This window comes from Galeopterus variegatus, unplaced genomic scaffold (assembly GCF_000696425.1).
Source record: "Galeopterus variegatus unplaced genomic scaffold, G_variegatus-3.0.2 Scaffold4446, whole genome shotgun sequence".
NCBI classification, from domain to species: Eukaryota; Metazoa; Chordata; class Mammalia; order Dermoptera; family Cynocephalidae; genus Galeopterus; species Galeopterus variegatus.
Window position 1 is genome coordinate 64,584 of NW_007730557.1, and position 18,274 is coordinate 82,857.

Sequence of the window (18,274 nt, forward strand, 5' to 3'; positions counted from 1 at the left end):
CCTGGGCTTTTCTTTGTTGGGAGTCTTCTGATAACAGCTTCAATCTCCTTTATTGTTATTGTCTGTTTGGATGTTCTACGTCTTCTTGGCTCAGTTTTGGGATCTTGTGTGTGTCCAGAAATTTATCCATTTCCTACAGATTTTCAGATTTGTTGGCGTATAGTTGGTTATAGTAGTCTTGAATGATTCCTTGTATTTCAGATGTATCAGTTGTAATATCACCTTTTTCATTTCTAATTTTTCTTATTTAAATCTTTTCTCTTCTTTTTTTTTGTTGCCCAAGCTAATGGTTTGTCAATTTTATTTATCTTTTCAAAAAAACAACTTTTTGATTCATTGATCTTTTGTATTGTTTTTTGGGTTTCTATTTAATTAAGTTCGGCTCTGATCTTAATGATTTCTTTCTGTCTGCTAACTTTAGGTTTGGCTTGTTCTTGTTTTCACCTAGTTCTTTAAAGTGAAGTGTTAGGTTGTTCAGTTGTCATCTTGCCATTTTTCTGAAACAAGCATTTAATGCAATAAATTTCCCTCTTAGTACTGCTTTTGCAGTATCCCACAGATTTTGGTATGATGTATCATTTTTATTAGTTTCAATAAATTTTTTGATTTCCTGCTTGATTTCTTCTTGGACCCATATGTCATTAAATAGACTGCTATTTAATTTCCACGTGTTTGTACTTTATTATTGATTTCTAGTTTTAATCCATTGTGGTCTGAGAAAATACATGGGATAATTCCAATTTTTTTGAATTCATTGAGACTTGATTTGTGACCTAATATGTGATCTATCCTGGAGAATGATCCATGTGGTGATGAGAAGAATGAATATTCTGAGGTTGTTGGATGGAATTTTCTGTAGATATCTGCCAAGTCTGATTGGTCTAGAGTACTGTTTAGATCTTGTGTTTCTTTGCTGATTCTTTGCCTAGATGATCTGTCCAATATAGACAGTGGGGTGTTCAGGTCCCCTGCTATTATGGTATTAGTGTCTATTTCCTTCTTTAGGACTAGTAGGGTTTGTTTTATAAATCTGGCTGCTCCAACATTGGGTGCATATATGTTTATGATTGTTATGTCTTCTTGATGGATCAATCCTTTTATCATTATGTAGTGTCCCTTATTGTCTTTTTTTATGGTTTTTAGTTTAAAGTATATTTTATCAAATATTAGAATAGCTACTCCAGCTCGTTTTTCCTTTCTGTTTGCAAGGTAAATCTTTTTCCTACCTTTCACTCTTAGTCTATGTGAGTCTTTATGGGTGAGGTGGGTCTCTTGAAGGCAGCATATAGTTTGGTCCTCCTTTTTAATCTAGTCAGCCAGTCTGTGTCTTTTGATTGGGGATTTTAATCCTTTTACATTAAAAGTTGTTATTGAAAGGTGTTGACTTATTCCTAGCATTTTATTGATTCTTGTTTGGATGTCTTAGGTGTCTTTTGTTCCTTTCTGTCTGAGGTACTGTTTGTTTTCTGTATTTGTTGGTCCCTTGTATTGTAGATAGCCTTTTTGTTTGTTTGTTTTCTCTTCATGAATGCCATTTTTATTATACTANCTTGAGAATTTCTTGTAAGGGTGGTCATGTGGTGATGAACTCCTGCAGTTTTTGTTTGTCTAAGAAATATACTATTTGCCCTTCATTTCAGAAGGATAGCCTTGTAGGGTAGAGTATTCTTTGCTGGCAATCTCTGTCTTTTAGTGTTTTGAATATTTCATCCCATTCCTTTCTGGTTTTTAGGGTTTGTGATGAAAAGTCTGATGTTAGTCTGATTGTGTCTCCCTTATAGGTGATTTAACACTTCTCTCTTGCAGTTTTTAAGATTCTCTCTTTGTCTTTGAGTTTTGTGAAGTTGGCTATAACATTTTTTGGAGAAGACCTTTTTGGGTTGAATATGTTTGGGGACCTTTGAGCTTACTGAATCTGAAGATCTGTGACTTTTCCTATCCTTAGGATGTTTTCTGTCACTATTTTGTTGAATATGTTTTCAATGCAATATCCTTTTTCCTCCCCTTCTGGAATACCCATGACTCAGATATTTGAGTACTTAATGTTGTCTGTTATCTCTCTCAGATTTTCTTCAATGCTTTTGAATCTTTTTTCTTTTTTTTTTTGTCTGCCTGGGTTATTTCAAACAGCCCATCTTCAAGGTCTGAATTTCTCTCTTCTACTTCTGCAAGCCTGCTGGTTATACTCTCAGTTGTGTTTTTTATTTCGCTGAATGAATTCTTCAGTTTGGCAAGTTCTGCTACATTCTTTTTCAGGGCATTGATTTCCTTGTACATTTNTTTCTTTGATGTTTAGTCATTGTGGCAGGGGGTTTCACAGCCCACAGGTTTGACACTATTGCCTGACTAGGATGTTGCTGGGGTTGCCATTTGGTATGGCTACCTCAGTGTCTGCTCAGTTGGCCACTAGTGCCTTGTGTTTCTGGTTGCCTCAGGTTTTGGACCTCTCCAGGGAGCCACCATTCTGGTAAGCATGCACTCAGCAGGGCTGCTTGGTCACAGGGTGGTACTGCAGGGTGTGTGTCCTCTGTGGAGCTACCACCTCCCCTGCTGGATGACTCCCTGCTCCTTGCACACTAGGCCAGGCTGCTGGATTATGTGGCGGTGGCACCACAGGGTGTGTGGTCTCTGCAGAGCTTCTGCCTCCCCTGCTGGATAACTCCCTGCTTTGTGTGCACTGAGCCAGGCTTTTGGGTCATGTGGCAGCACCACAGAGCGTGTGGTCTCTGTGGAGCTCCCACCTTCCCTGCTGGATGACTCCCTGCTCTTCATGCACTGGCCTGGGTTGTTGGGTCACGTGACAGCACCACAGAGCGTGTGGTCTCTGCAGAGCTTCTGCCTCCCATGCTGAACATCTCTCTGCTCTGTATGTACTTGATGTTATCTTTTTATAGTTGTAAAGTGGTTGATTTGTGGGAGAGAGTGATGCTGGGGACCATCTATTCTGCCTTCTTGACTGGAAGTCCCTAAATATTTTACTTTTAATTCACATATGTTCTTACCCTTTGAATTTCAGAACTTACCCAGATTGAGAATCCAAGAGAATAGTGGCAACAAGAGCAGGAATGGATGTTGAAGGAATATTTAATTGTAGCCCACTAGGCTCTCACTGCCAAGAAGATCTACCCGATTAGGCAGCAGCGGTTAGAGCTGGCTCAGGAAGAATATCAGCAGCTGTGCAAAATGTGCAAGGACAACAGCCACTCACACATGAGCTGTGAGCTGAAGTATGTTCATCTTTGGGTAGCATGTGTTAAGATAGTGTGTGTGCCTTCAAAGCCGTCTCCCTGCTGGATTATCTGCAAATGCTGAACTGTACTCAGAAAGACACTGTACTTGGCAAGACAGCTTCAGAAAGCTTCTAATTGCTCACAGTTAGGCAGATGGTATCCTGCACTGCAATCATATGGTCACTGTAGATGCTCCTTTTGTGAAGATTTATCAGGTGTCTGCTTTGTGTCCAGGCACTGGGATATGGTGGTGACTAAAACAGGAAACTCTCTTCCCTCACTGAGCTTACATGCAGGTGGTGAAGGTAAAAAATAAACAAGCAAACAATAAAATTTTTGATAATGCCATGAAACAACCCTGTCTCATGTTTGTCAGTGTTGAGAAGGGCAATACTGGGAGGAGCCAAAGCATCCTGCTACTGGCACAGTCAGTGCTTTAGCAACAGAGTTGTCACACTCGACAGCCTACCACAGGTGCACTTGTCACAACTGTCCTGGGTTCGTTCCTGTGAGGTGGGAGAGAGCATATGATGTTGGTACCAAATCTCTTTGAGACATGAGGGCACTTACCTGTGACATCACTACCATGTTGTCAGGTATTTAGTTCTGGTAACACAGACTTAAACGTTAAGGACATAGCTTTATTCTGTGTTGCTAGTCATACTAAAATTAAGAACAATAGGTCATATTTCTTGTGTTGTCGTTTTTGTTCTGTTTTTTTTAATCGCAATTTTTGTTGAAAATAAATAAGCCATACAAGCCTCTGAAAATTATCATGGGGTTTTCCCTATGTAACAGTAATTTGAGATGTTTCTATAACCAAAAGCCCTAGGAGAGTGGAGAAAGCTCGGGTATAGTGGTTTGTTTTCAGGTTGTCTTATCTCTTTTCTTCTGATATGGGTAATGCTTGCTTTTTGGCTTTCAACCAGAATGATCACTGCAATCCACGTTTTTAGAGATTAGTTTCTTATTGATATTGTTTTCTTTTCTTTGCAATATCTCTCTAATTTTGTTATTAGAAGCAGAAGGTATCCTCTCTCTTTTCTTTTCTGAAAGAGTTTGTGTAGGGTTGTCATTGGTGCTTTCTTGAGTATTTGATAGAACTTACCACTAAAGCCATGTGGGCCTGGAGGTCTTAGTTGGAATAATTTTAACTACAAATTCAATACCTTTAATGAATACAGGGCTATCCATATGTTTTATTTCTTCTTGAAGCTTCTTTTAGTATTTTTGTTTTTCCCAAAGAATTTGTTTAGTTCATCTCATCTAAAATTCTGCAAACTTTTCTGTGAAGAATCAGAAATAAATATTTTAAGCTTGCTGGCCCATATTGGCTTGGTTGTAACAATTTGATCCCATTACAGTGCAAAAGCAGCTGGAGATAGTATATAACAAGTGTGTGTACATATGCTGTAGTAAAATTATAATAATAAACTGCAAGTTGGATTTAGTCCTCAGGAAATTTGCTGTTCCTTGATCTTATCCTTTCATCCTTTTAATGCCTATAAGCTCTGATGTGGTATCCTTTTTATTCCTGATAATTAATAATTTGTGTCTTCTGTATTTTCTTAATCTGTGTAAATTTTTATTTCATTTATCCTTCCACTGGTCTTTTGTTTATTATGTTTATGTATTATTTTTAATCTTTTCTATTTCTTTTTTCCTATTTTATTGATTTGTGTTCTTTATTATTTCCTTTCTTCTATTGAATTTGACTTCAGTTTGCTTTTCCTTTTCCAGCTTCCTAAAATGGAAATTTATTTAGGTCATTGATTTTAGATCTTTCTTCTTTTCTCACATAGCATTTAGCAGAATAAATTTGCCACTAGGCACTTCTTTAATTATACCTCCCAAATAATGGTATGTTGTGTTTTCATCTTCAGTTTAAAATATTTTCTGGTTTCCCTTAGGATTTATTTCTTGACTCATAGGTTCTTTAGAAGTACGTTGTTGGGACTTTATATAATGTCTTATTACTGATTTCTAATTTGATATCATTATGGTCAGAGCATATAATATGTAAAAATTTGATATTTGAAATCTGTTGAGATGATTTTTACAGCCCAGCATGTAGTCTCTTACTGATATCATGCGCCTGGAAACCCATTGACTTTTTACTCTGAGGTAAATATGTAACTGAAACATTTTATAACTTTGTTCTACGAGCACATAGTTACTAATTCTAAACCTTTCATAACCCTTTTCTTTATCTGGTTAAGGCAAGCTTGAACCATACAAAGTTATTTTTGTAGGTGAAAAGGGACTGAATATTGGCAATTTTATATTATTCAACTTAATAGTATCCAGTTACTCACAGTGTAGTCTTCAGTGTATGGTCAGTTTGGGTTAGGTATTTGATGAAGTGCTTAAAGCAGCTTTTCCAAAAATGGGATTGAAAAAGAATGTGTCAGAAAAACTTGAGAGGAAGTTTCTTGCCAGAAGTTTAAAAGAAAAATTAGGTCAGGATAAGTTTGTGTTGAGAACTGGCTACCACTATGATTGTCAGCATTTTAGCTGCAGTGGAATCTATACACTTCAGTATGCAAATATAAAAGTATAGGAGCCTGTCCAATTACAGACCCACTCTGAGGGAAAATGGGGCAGGCATGCATTTGGCCTGATTTAATTAAGATCCACTTAGGGATAGGACAATGTTGAATCTATAGCTTAAGCATTTTTTTTAATGTGTGTTTGTATGTATTTTATACACACACACACACACATATTGGTAGCTGGCTGCTAAGGGAATCCAAACCCTTGAACTTGGAGCGTATTTTATATTTGTGATAGTATGGTGCTAGAACATCAAGCAGGTTCACTTTTTGTTATTTTGTTGAGCACTTCACTTCCTTGACATTTGGGGAAATAATTGATTTACATTCAATTATGTTTCTTTCTGTTCCCTGGGGGGAATTTTATTAAGAAACAATTATGTTTCTTTCTGTCCCCTGTAAAAATACTTAAAATGTTCTCTTTGAACTAGCATAGATTTCTTTAGTGAGGAAGTCATGACAATGTAGTATTGACTTGAGATTCAAATGTTCTTGTCGGATTCCAGTTCCCAATCTGCTAGACATCTCTGGGTGAACACAATCTCTGCTTCCATTTGTTTAGGTTGCTTTAGAGGCAAGATTGGGCCTGCCTGTTTTTACAGAAAGGGATATAGTTGCTGGCAGATCTTGCTAGGTAGATTATGAACACAGTCTAGGAGTTAAGTGGTTTATGAAGTTGCTGCTGTCCCTAGGGTTTTGACCAAGATCTTATGAGGAAACCCTACTAGACATGATCAATTGAATTATTTCAGTTCAAGACTGAGATCTTTGCATTTTCAAGATCTAACAGATGTCAGAGGTGTTGGGCCTATGTCAGGAGCTGCTGGTGGTAGTATTCTGTTAAACTTCTCTCTGTGTAACAAAGATGCAAAGAAGATTACTGAAGCTACGTGAATGCAGTGAGAAGCCCAAAGGGACTGCACCTGAGCACCTCCTCTATTAGTAGGAGAAAAAGGGTACAGCCCTGGTTCAAAGTTAGCTTCTGTGTTTAATGTAAAGACAAGGAAGTTTCACAAAAAAAAATCAGTTGATTCAATCATTTCAAAGTGGCAAAGTGACAACGTGGGCAACATGACAAAAGTTATCCATAGCTAAGTATAGCTTAAACAATGGAACTAGTATCATCATGAAAACTAACAGTGTGATATTCCAAAGCATAATTAATGAAATGTTAAGCTAATTACATGTGATCATTATCTTTACTTAATATGTAACTATTTTTATCACAGCTAAAACAATCATTACTTCCCTACGATTCTCTCTTTGTCTGTGATTGCATCTGAAGTTTCCATTAGCAAAAAGTTTTCCCTTCAGCAAACATTTCTTACATATTTACCTATAGCAATTCTTTAAAATCTCTTAAGTCTTCTGGTCAATATGGCAGAGTGGACTGTTTCTATTGTCTCTCTCTCACAAATTAGCCAATTTACAACTGTTACAAAGCAACAACAGGAGGCCCAAGAGCCATGCTGGAACAGGCAGGAGTTGTGCACCATGGGACCCCACCCCAAGTCAGTCCCCACCACCTAGAGAGGTCTGAGAGCTGCTGGGTCCACATGCCCTGAGTCCGCTGCACCAGAACAGGCAGGCACTGTGGGATCCCCAGCCCAGGCCAGTGCCTGCTGCCCAGGGAGGCCTGAGAGCCACTGGTCCACATGCTCTGAGTCACCTGCACTGGTACAGATAGGCGCCATGGGACCCCCACTCCAGGCTGGTTCCTGCTGCTGAGAGAGGCCCAAGAGCCACTGGGCCCACACGACCTGAGTCAGCAGTGCCAGAATAGGCAGGTGCTGTGAGACTCCCAGCCCAGGCTAGTTCACACAACCCAGAATTGGCAGTCCCTTCAGAATCCAGGCCAGACATCAGGGTGGAATGAGTGGACTGTGACACCATACACCACAGTGACTAAACACCAAAGGAAAGATACCAGAAATATGAAAAATCACAAAAGTACATCACCACCAAAGGAAAATAGTAACTCTCAAGCTCTAGATCATGTTGAATAGGAAGTCCTTGAAATGAATGACAAGGAAATTTGAGCAACAGTTCTAAGGAAACTAAATGAGATACAAGAAAACTTAGTTAGACAACACAATGAAATGAGAAAAAATATACAGGACCTGAAAGAAGAAATGTACAAAGAAATCTATGCCCTGAAAAAGAATGTAGCAGAGCTTGTGGAGCTGAAGGATTCATTCAACAAAATAAAAAACACCACTGAGAATCTAACCATCAGACTAGAACAAGCAGAAGACAGAATTTCTGACCTTGAAGACAGGCTGTTTGAATTAACATAAGCAGACCAAAAAAAAAAAAAAAAGAAAAAAAATTAAAGAAATCTAAGACAGATAACAGACAACCTTAAGCACTCAAATATCTGAATCATGGGTATTCCAGAAAGGGAGGAAAAAGGAAATGGCATTGAAAGCATATTTAATGAAATAATAGCAGAAAACTTCCCAGGTATAGGGAAAGTCACAGATCTTCAGATTCAGGAGGCCCAAAGATCTCCAAACATATTCAACCCAAAAAGGTCTTCTCCAAGACATGTTATAGTTAAACAGGCAAAATTCAAAGACAAAGAGAGAATTTTAAACATTGCAAGAGAGAAGCAACAAGTAACCTGTAAGGGAGTGCCAATCAGACTAACATCAGACTTTTCATCAGAAACCTTAAAAGCTAGAAAAGAATGGGATGATACATTCAAAATACTACAGTACAAAAGTTGCCAGCCAAGAATACTTTACCCAGCAAGGCGATCCTTCCAAAATGAAGGACAAATAGTATATTTCTCAGACAGACAAAAACTGTGGGAGTTCACTAACACATGACCAGCCCTACAAGAAATTCTCAAGAGAGTACTGGGTTTGATACCTGAAAAACAATCATCATGGCCATGAATACTCAAGAAAGAATAAAACCCACCAATAAAACAAAACTGCTAACAATAAAGAGAAAAAATGGTTTACCTACCAGCCCAAGAAACCAACAAACACAGAAGACAAACAGAAAATCAGAAAGAAAGGAACAAAAGATACTTAAGACATCTAAACAAAAGTCAATAAAATGGTAGAACTAAGTCAACCCCTTTCAATAATAAGTCTAAATGTAAAGGGATTAAATTCCCCACTCAAAAGAGAAAGTCTGACTGATTGGATTAGAAAGATGGACCCAACAATATGCTGCCTTTAAGAGACTCACCTCACCTGTAAAGACACACATAGACTAAGAGTAAAATGATGGAAGAAGATATATATTGTAAATAGAAATGAAAAATGACCTGGACTAGCTATTCTTATATCAGGTAAAATAGACTTTAAAGCAAAAAACACAAAGAGAGATGAAGAATACCACTATATGATGATAAAAGTATCTGTCCAGCAAGAAGACAATCATAAATATATATGCACCTGATATCAGAATGGCCAGATTTATAAAGCAAACTCCATTAGATCTAAAGAATGATACAGACATTAACACCATAGTAGTGGGGGACCTGAACACCTCACTCTCAAGATTTGACAGATCATCTAGTAAAAAAATCAATAGAGAAACACAAGATCTAAACAACACTTTAACCCAATTGGACTTGGCAGATATCTACAGAACATTCCATCCAACAACCTCAGAATATTTATTCTTCTCATCTGCTCATGAAATATTCTCCTGGATAGACCATATATCAGGTCACAAAGCAAGTCTCAACAAATTCAAAAAAATTGGAATTATTCCATGTATTTTTTCAGATCAGAATGGATTAAAATTAGAAATCAATAAGAAATTAAACTCTCCAAATTACACAAACACAGAGAAATTAAACAACATTTTACTTAATGACATATGGATCCAAGAAGAAATTAAGAGGGAATCAAAAAATTTCTCGAAACTAATGAAAATAACCACACATCATGCCAAAGCCTGTGGGATACTGCACGATGGAGTTTGGGTGTGTTGTCCCCTCCAAAACTCATGTGGAAAGTTGATCCCCAATGTGGCAGTGTTGGAAACTGATTGAGTCATGGGGGTGGATCCCTCATGAATGTATTAATGCTCTCCCTGGGGGAGGGGGTATTAATGAGTGTGTTCTCACTCTATTAGTTCCATGAGAGCTGATTGTTTAAAGGACCGTGGCACCTCCTCTCTCCCCCACTCCCTCTCTCTCCCCTCCCTCCCTCTCTCTCTCTAGCTTCCTCTCACCATTTGATCTGCTTGTACCCGCTGGCTGCCTGCCTTTTTCCACCATGAGTAGAAGCAGCCTTAGGCCCGTGCCAGATGCAACTGTCCCAGAATCGTAAGACAAATAAACCTTTTTTCTTTATAAATTACCCAGTCTCAGGTAATTCTGTTATAGCAACACAAAATGCACTAAAACACAGCAAAAGCAGTATTAAGGGGGAAATTTATCACATTAAATCTTCAGAAGAATGGAGAGATGGCTAATAAATAACCTAACACTTCACCTTAAAGAACTAGAAAAACAAGAATAATCCAAACCCAAAGGTGGTAGACGGAAAGAAATAATTATGATCAGAACAGAATTAAATGAAATAGAAACCCCCCAAAATGATACAAAGGATCTATGAAATAAAAAGTTGGTTTTTTGAAAAGATAAATAAAATTGACAAATCTTTAGCAAGGATAACTAAGAAAAGAAGAGAGAAGACCCAAATAACAAAAATTAGAAATGAAAAAGGTGGTATTATAAGTGATACCTTAGAAATACATGGAAACATTATGGACTATTATAAACAAGGATATGCCATCAAATTTGAAAATTTGAAAGAAATGGATAAATTTCTGGACACATACAAACTATCAAAACTGAGCCAAGAAGATATAGAAAATCTCCAAAACCAAACAAAGATACATGAAAATTAGAAAACTACAGGTCAATATCTTTGATGAATAGAAATGCAGAAATCCTCAATAAAATACTAGCTAACAGAATACAGCAGCACATATACAAAATTATACACCATGATCAAGTGGGATTCATCCAAGGGATGCAAGTTTGGTTCAACATATGCAAATCAATAAATGTGATACACTATATCAATAAAATCAAACACAAGGACCATATGATCATCTCTATAGATGCTGAAAAAGCATTTGATAAAATTCAACATTCTTTAATTATAAAGACTCTTTACAAGTTAGGCATAGATGGAAAGTATGTCAACATAATTAAAGCCATATATGATAAACCCACTGCCAATATCATCCTGAATGGGGAAAAGAACAGGAAATAGACAAGGATGCCCGCTCTCACCACTCCTATTCAACATAGTGTTGGAAGTACTAGCCAGAGCAATCAGAGAAGAGAAGGAAATAAAGGGCATCCAGATTGGAAAAGATGAAGTCAAACTGTCCCTGTTTGCAGATGACATGATCCTATATATCAAACAGCCTAAAGCCTCTACAAAAAAACTCTTGGAGGTGATAAATGAGTTCAGCAAAGTAGCAGGATACAAAATCAACACACAAAAATCAGTACATTTTCTGTACTCCAATGGTGAACATGCAGAAATAGAAACCAAGAAAACTAGCCTATTTACAATAGTCACCAAAAAATTAAATGCTTAGGAATAAAGTTAACCAAGGATGTAAAAATTCTGTAATAATGAGAACTGCAAACCACTGTTGAGAGAAATTAAAAAGGACACAAGAAGATGGAAAGATATCCCATGCTCTTGGACTGGAAGAATTAACATTGTGAAAACATCTATATTACACAAAGTGATCTACAGATTCAATGCAATCCCAATCAAAATTCCAATAACATTTTTTCATAAATGGAAAAAAAAACTATCCAGATATTTATATGGAATAACAAAAGACCATGCATAGAGAAAGCAATTCTTAGTAATCCATGTACCTTTAACGATATACCAAAATCAACTCAAAATGGATTAAAGAATTAAATATACAACCTGAAACAATAAAACTACTTAAAGAAAACATAGGGGAAACACTCCAGGAAATAGGAGTGGGTACAGATGTCATGAATATGACCCCACAAGCACAGGCAACTAAAGGAAAAATAAACAAATGGGATTACATCAAACTAAAACACTTTTGCACAGCAAAAGAAACAGTCAATAGAGTGAAAAGACAATCAACAGAATGGGAGAAAATATTTGCAAAATATACATCTGACAAAGGATTGATATCCAAAATATACAAGGAACTGAAACAACTTTACAGCAAAAACCAAATAACCCAATTAAAAAATGGGCAAAGAATTGAATAGGCATTTCTCAAAGGAAGATATACAAATGGCCAACAGACACATGAAAAAATGCTCAACATGACTCAGCATTCGGGAAATGCAAATCAAAACCCGTTTGAGATACCATCTCACCCCAGTTAGGATGGCTAAAATCCAAAAGACTGAGAATGATAAATGCTGGTGAGGTTGCGCAGACTAAGGAACTCTCATACATTGTTGGTGGGACTGCAAAATGGTGCAGCCTTTGTGGTATGGAGGTTCTTCATATGACCCAGCTATCCCACTGCTGGGAATATACCCAGAGAAATGAAAGTCATCATGTTGAAGGTATACCTGTACTCTCATGTTTATCGCAACACTATTTACAATAGCCAAGAGCTGGAACCAGCCCAAATGTCCATTATCAGATGAGTGGATAAGGAAACCATGGTATATCTACACAATGGAATACTACTCTGCTATTTACAAAAAAATGAAATACTGCCATTTGCAATGACATGGATGGACCTAGAGAGAATTATATTAAGTGAAACCAGTCAGGCACAGAAAGAGAAATATCACATGTTCTCATTTATTTGTGGGAGCTAAAAATTAGTAAATAAACAAACACACAAATAAATAAAGGGGGGAGAGGGAAGAAGACACAACAATCACAACAATTTCTTGAACTTGTTAAGATAAGTGAGCAGATATGATGTGGGGGGAGGGGAGAGATGGAGGAGGGAAAGAGGAATGGTAAAGGGACACGAAAATCAACTACAGTGTATATTGAGAAGTTAAAATAAATAAATTTTAAAAAACTACTTAACGATATCAGTAAGTCAACCACCTGTTAACTCTAAAATCATTAAAGTATACAATGCTATACCTAAACAATGATTAGAATTGATTAGGTAGGCTTTTGACCCACTAGTTGTAGGCTGTTGCCTTGTAGCTAAGGACTTTTGTCCGAGAAGATTATTAGCCAAAGAGCCCTGTCTAAAAATCAATAGAGAATCAAGATTTCTAACCCTCTACAGTATCTTATAAAGGTAAATTCATAGAGACAGAAAGTAGAAGTTACCATAGTCTAGGGGGAAGGGAAGGAATAGGAAGTTATGTTTAATGGATATAAAGTGTCAGTTTTGCATGGTGAAGTAAGTTTTGGACAAGATTAGTGATGGGTCACACAACAGTGTAAATATACTCAATGCAGTAGATCTGTACTTAAAACTGGTTAAAATGGCAATTTTGTGTTATGTGTGTCTTACCACAGTTACAAAAAATACTGGCATCTGTATCCTACCCAGGAAACTTTCATTTAATTGGCCTTGGATATGACAGTGCATGCTGTTTCCACCCCACCCCCGCCAAAGTTTCTCAGGTGATTTGCAGGGTTGAAATCCACTGGTCTAGGTTGACTGTTAAAATCTCCTGAGCAAGAATATGACTTTGTTACCCTGGTTTCTAGGAGATACTTAGGTAGGTCCTACACCAAAATTCTTCTTGGGTGGGTGGGAAAGATAGATGTTTTTTTGAGGCTATAGGTCTATCCCACTGACTGTATTCCTTTAGGGTTCTTTATTTTAAAGTGGGGGAAAATTTGCTGCTTCAATGACCAATAATATCCATTATTTCTCTAATACATATTTTGTCTTTTTGATAATTTTCCTAAGGAAATTGCACAGTTTTGTTAGAAAAACTTCACATTGCTATTTAACATTGTAGTAATGCTTTGGAACATTGGTGGTGGGGTTACTTTCTGCACATAATGAGAAGGATCCCAGATGATAACTGTTGGTATTTTCCTCCTTATCTGCAAGTTGATAAGTTTATACATAGGTAAGTGAGACTTATCTCACTTCCATATTTTTTTTCAGTCACAAGTGGAAGACCTTTAGGCTCAGGTCTAGGAAACTTTTTTCAAATTCTCAGAATTTAATATAGAGATTTTGCATGAGTGATTTTTGTCTTTTAAGGGAATTGTTTGAAGTGTTCTTGTGTCTGACCTTAAAAAATGGAGCAATAGAATCAGATAAGACAGAAATTATAGGACTTAGAAAGAGATATTAGGGCTTAAGAAAGAATTCTGCTTTTGAAGTGTTTTACTCCATCACCTTTGAGTAGCCACAATTACAAATACATAACAATTCCAGGTAATTTGTGCTATCATTTAGCTATTCCAGAGATTTATTTCTAGCGGATTTACTTGTTTGAAATTCTGACTTTTGGGGACTTAAATAATTAAGTTTTCCATAGAAAATCTTTTTATAGGAGATTTAAACTGCTCAAGTTACCTTTGGATGTGGTTCTAACTGAGGTTTTAAATAATCTTGTTGTTTAAGCTACTTGACTTTGCAGTATGAAGACAGGAAATGATTTTGAATTAGTTTCTAGTTGTTGGCACCTAAGTTATCTGAATGACAGTCGGCCTTTGCTACCCAGATCAAAGGAGGAAAAGAAAAGATGTTGGCCCTGCGGATGTGTCTTCTGAGTGGGTGATGTTAATGACCATAACCAGGAGGCAGATGACACCAGTGAGGGGTGGTCCACAGATGAAGACAAAGGAGACTTGCACCAGCCAAAGAAGAGAACAGAAGCCAAGTCACAGTGGTGTGAAAGCCCGTGGCTTCAGAAAACTGAAGGCAGGAGACAGAAGCGTTGAGGAAAAGCAGGGGGTGGTAGAAATTAGGACCAGCTGCTGGCTGCTGCCACTGCTGCAGCACTGGAAATGGCTGCAGCTCTCTGTGCTGACAGCACATTCTGACTGTGCTAGAGGTAAACAGCTCTGGGGGTCTTATTCACCCCCAGATATTGGCTAATGCTATTAGCAATGCTGTGTCTGTAAAAGAGTTTAATCATGTGCACTGCACTGTTTAAGAAAGTATTCAGCTGTGTGTTGTGTTTTAGCTAAACATCCATGAAAAACAAGTTGTCACAATAAAAATGTGGGTGATTTAGTTTAGTTTATGTGAAGAAAAAAACTTAAGGGAATAGCTTTTTCTCAAGCTGCCACATACAGATGAATTACTGTAAAGTTATTTTTTTCCACCTTACAGTTTTCTAATGTTTTGTTTTCCTTTATTTCAAAAATTATGTGGCGCTATAGATATGAAGAAAATCATAGTAAAATTACTTGTAATGCAAAAACACTGTTAACATTTTGTTGTTTATCCTTCCCGTGACTTCTGTGTCTGTATTTTAAAAGAAGGAAAAAATGAGTCTTTATTGCATGTACTGTTCACATAGTAGGAACAATTTTTCTTACTATAATGATACCTTCATTTTTCCTGTGTACATATGGACTTTTAACCGAATAGTTTTACAGTAGACATAAACATACTTTTGTTGTCTTCAGCTGTACATTTGATCACACTTTCATATTGAAAGATCCCATGGAAAAATCAACTATCAGAAAAATTTGAGGCTGTGAACTGTTAATTCTTTAGTTGCTAGTGCTAACTTTAGTATGTCTGACCCTTAGAATGATTTAATATGTTGAATCTGATGTTCCTGTCTAAGTGCCTTTACTTATCTTAAAGGATGCATTATAAAACAAGATATACTCCTTCTCTTTAGCCTTCTCTGGTTATTCAACAGATACAAAGTATGACCCACACCAGATTAAAGCAGAAATAGCAAGTCATCAGGGCAGGTTGAGTAAAACAAGTGTTTTCACAACAAGAAGTGCTCTATGTATTTTTATGTAATGTCACTTATCTTCATTCATTTTATAGTGGTTGGTGTATGTAACACTGATTTTAGTAAGATTTTTGATTTCATGGATTATTTTACTACATTTTGGTTTACCCTCCAGTTTTTTCACAGTAGGAGGAAAAAGGTTTCATTTTAAAGCCTTAGGTCATCAAACAAAAAGTAGCCTGTGTACCTGTGCATGCTTCATGGGACTAAACCCACCAACCATGTGGAAAGATTTTGTGACAGCAGGGCCCGTCTCTGCAGCTGCTCCCCTGTGGTAGCAGGTGCTACCCTGGCCCTTGTCAGCCTCGGCAGCTGCTGCTGTCCTCTGGGTAGTCCTAGAGGATCACTTCTGCAAGGTCATTTACCAGAAGGGTCCTGACACCTGAATTCTTTATGTGTTACCTTGTTCTGTCCCTTCAGACCCTGGTCTTGGTTGTCTGGGAAGGTGGATACTTTTGTTGCACTTGCGACAGAGCACAGGAGACACGTTGGCAGCGAGGCATCCTCTTCCCCTGGTGTGTTGTTCCCTGACCCAGGGTGCATCTTTTATAGCAGTGGTTCTCAAATATTTAGCACACCTAAGAAAAATACCTGGGAGCTTGTTCAAAGTGTGAGCTCCTAAGCCCACTCCTTGAGTTTTGAAAGAGGCCTGGAGTGGCTCCCAGAATCTGTTTAATAAGTGCTCCCGGCAATTGAATTTCTGGTAGGCAGAGAAACTATGACTAGTAACACTATGAATAGTAAGGAGAAGGAAAGATGAGAGAAATATTACAGAGCATGCTAATTGTAATTAGCAAATCACTATCTTGAAAAGGAAAACATGCTGGTTCCCAACTCAGCTAGGAACTGGGATTTTTGTAGCAAGGCTGTTCTAGAATGGCTGATGTAGTTGTGTGTGACTGGAAGTTCTTGGAGGGCATAGATGACCCACTGAATTGTAAGCTAACTAGAAACTTAGATGACAATGCTAATACCAATTGTAGAAATAATTTTTCACAGCTTGTTTTTGGAAAAAAAGTGTAATTTGTCTTTAGCTTTCCAGATGTGAGCTGACCCAGATGAAGCAGGAACTGCAGTACAAAGAAAAGAGGGTGGAGACCCTGCAAGAGTGAGTTGCCTGCGCTACAGAGGGGAGCCTCCTCCCGGCCGGCCTGTTTCGTTCTTGGGCACGTGTCCAAGAGCTTTGCGACCATCGCGACCTTCGCGACCTTCGCTTGCATGCCTTTATTCACACTTACTATATCCCAGTCCCCAGCAGCAGAATCTCTTTTCCTTGAAGGTGCTTCACTCCTTTAAATGGGAGTACTTGAGAAACAAGACTTTTATTTTTATACCTATGCACATTCTTTATAGCTGCATAATATATATATGCACAAGAGTTTTAAAGTTAAAGTTTAAGTTAATTAGAATTAAATAAAATTTAAAATTATATTCTCTACAGTGTTAGTCATATCTCAAGTGTTCAGAAGCCACATGTGGTCAGTCAGGTTTTTTTTTTTTTTTTTTTTTTTAACCTCCACACTGTTAACGTATTTGGTTACATAACCATTTATCTCTGGGGTTGTCCTGTGCATTGTATGATATTTGGCAGCATCCCTGGCCTCCATCTACCCACTTGAATTCCAGTGAAGATACCTCATGTGAGACAACCAAAAGTGTCTCTGCTATTGACAGACATTCCCTAGGGGCATGATCACACCCAGTTGAGAATCACTGGGCTAGTCACTACTGCTTTGTACAGCATAGATAGTAAAACATTTTCATTATCACAGAAAGTTTTGTTCGACACCACTGTTCAATAGGTGTTTCTCCGATTTGCCTTCTTAAAATTGGAATATTATTTGCCCAAGAGTTTAAGGGTGAATGTCTCACAATTAGCGAACTATATTAAGTAAAATTGATGAACAAAATTATTTTACAAATGGTGATAGCATTGGTCTGAAAGAATTTTCTTAGGGAAGGGTATTGTGTGCTTGCTGGCTGAGAGTCACTCTCTCTCGATCCGGAGCTTGGCCTCACTTGCTGAGCTTGGACACATGCTGCACGTGTTCTGCGCCTACGTGTCTTATCTGCAAATGTCGATCCTATGCTGAATTGTCTGGGAGGCAGCACCAGCTCCCCGTGCCTCGTCAGCCTTCAGCAAATGCTAGGATTCCGTATTACTATTACTGATGAGGGTGGAGGCGTGCCACTCTTTGGCGTCCTGTGTGCGGACTCAGTAACAGCGCGTCACCGAGGACCGCAGCACTCTTCTTTAAGGGGAGGTAGTATGTGAACTGGAGTGTTTGACAGACGCAATGATCTCAGCCTCACAGGAAGGGTAGCCGGGGCGTGTCAGACCCTACTGTTTAACACTTTCTTACTCATCCAGGGTTGGGTTGGCTCAGCATTTGTGTGTGACCGTTTTTCATTAAGGTCATGTAGGCACCAGGGGAGACACAAAAGGTGAGCTGGGCCCTGCCGAGAGGGGCTTGGCTTAGAGGGGCTTAGCTCTCTCTGGCCCGTCTCCAAGGGCTGTTCAAAGACGATTGTTTATTCAGAAGCACTGCGGCGCCCCCTGCAGGTGGGTTTTGATAAACCTG

The 18,274-nt window shown here is 38.0% G+C and overlaps 1 protein-coding gene across 1 annotated transcript in view; it reads left to right on the forward strand.

Annotated features, from left to right (window-relative positions):
* WWC3 (WWC family member 3) overlaps window positions 1-18,274 on the forward strand; it is a 95,826-nt gene that overhangs the window by 17,352 nt on the left and 60,200 nt on the right. Inside the window, 3 exon segments of the mRNA XM_008587580.1 lie at window positions 3,017-3,217; window positions 15,570-15,661; window positions 16,727-16,800. Coding sequence (XP_008585802.1) covers window positions 3,017-3,217; window positions 15,570-15,661; window positions 16,727-16,800 — 367 coding nt within the window.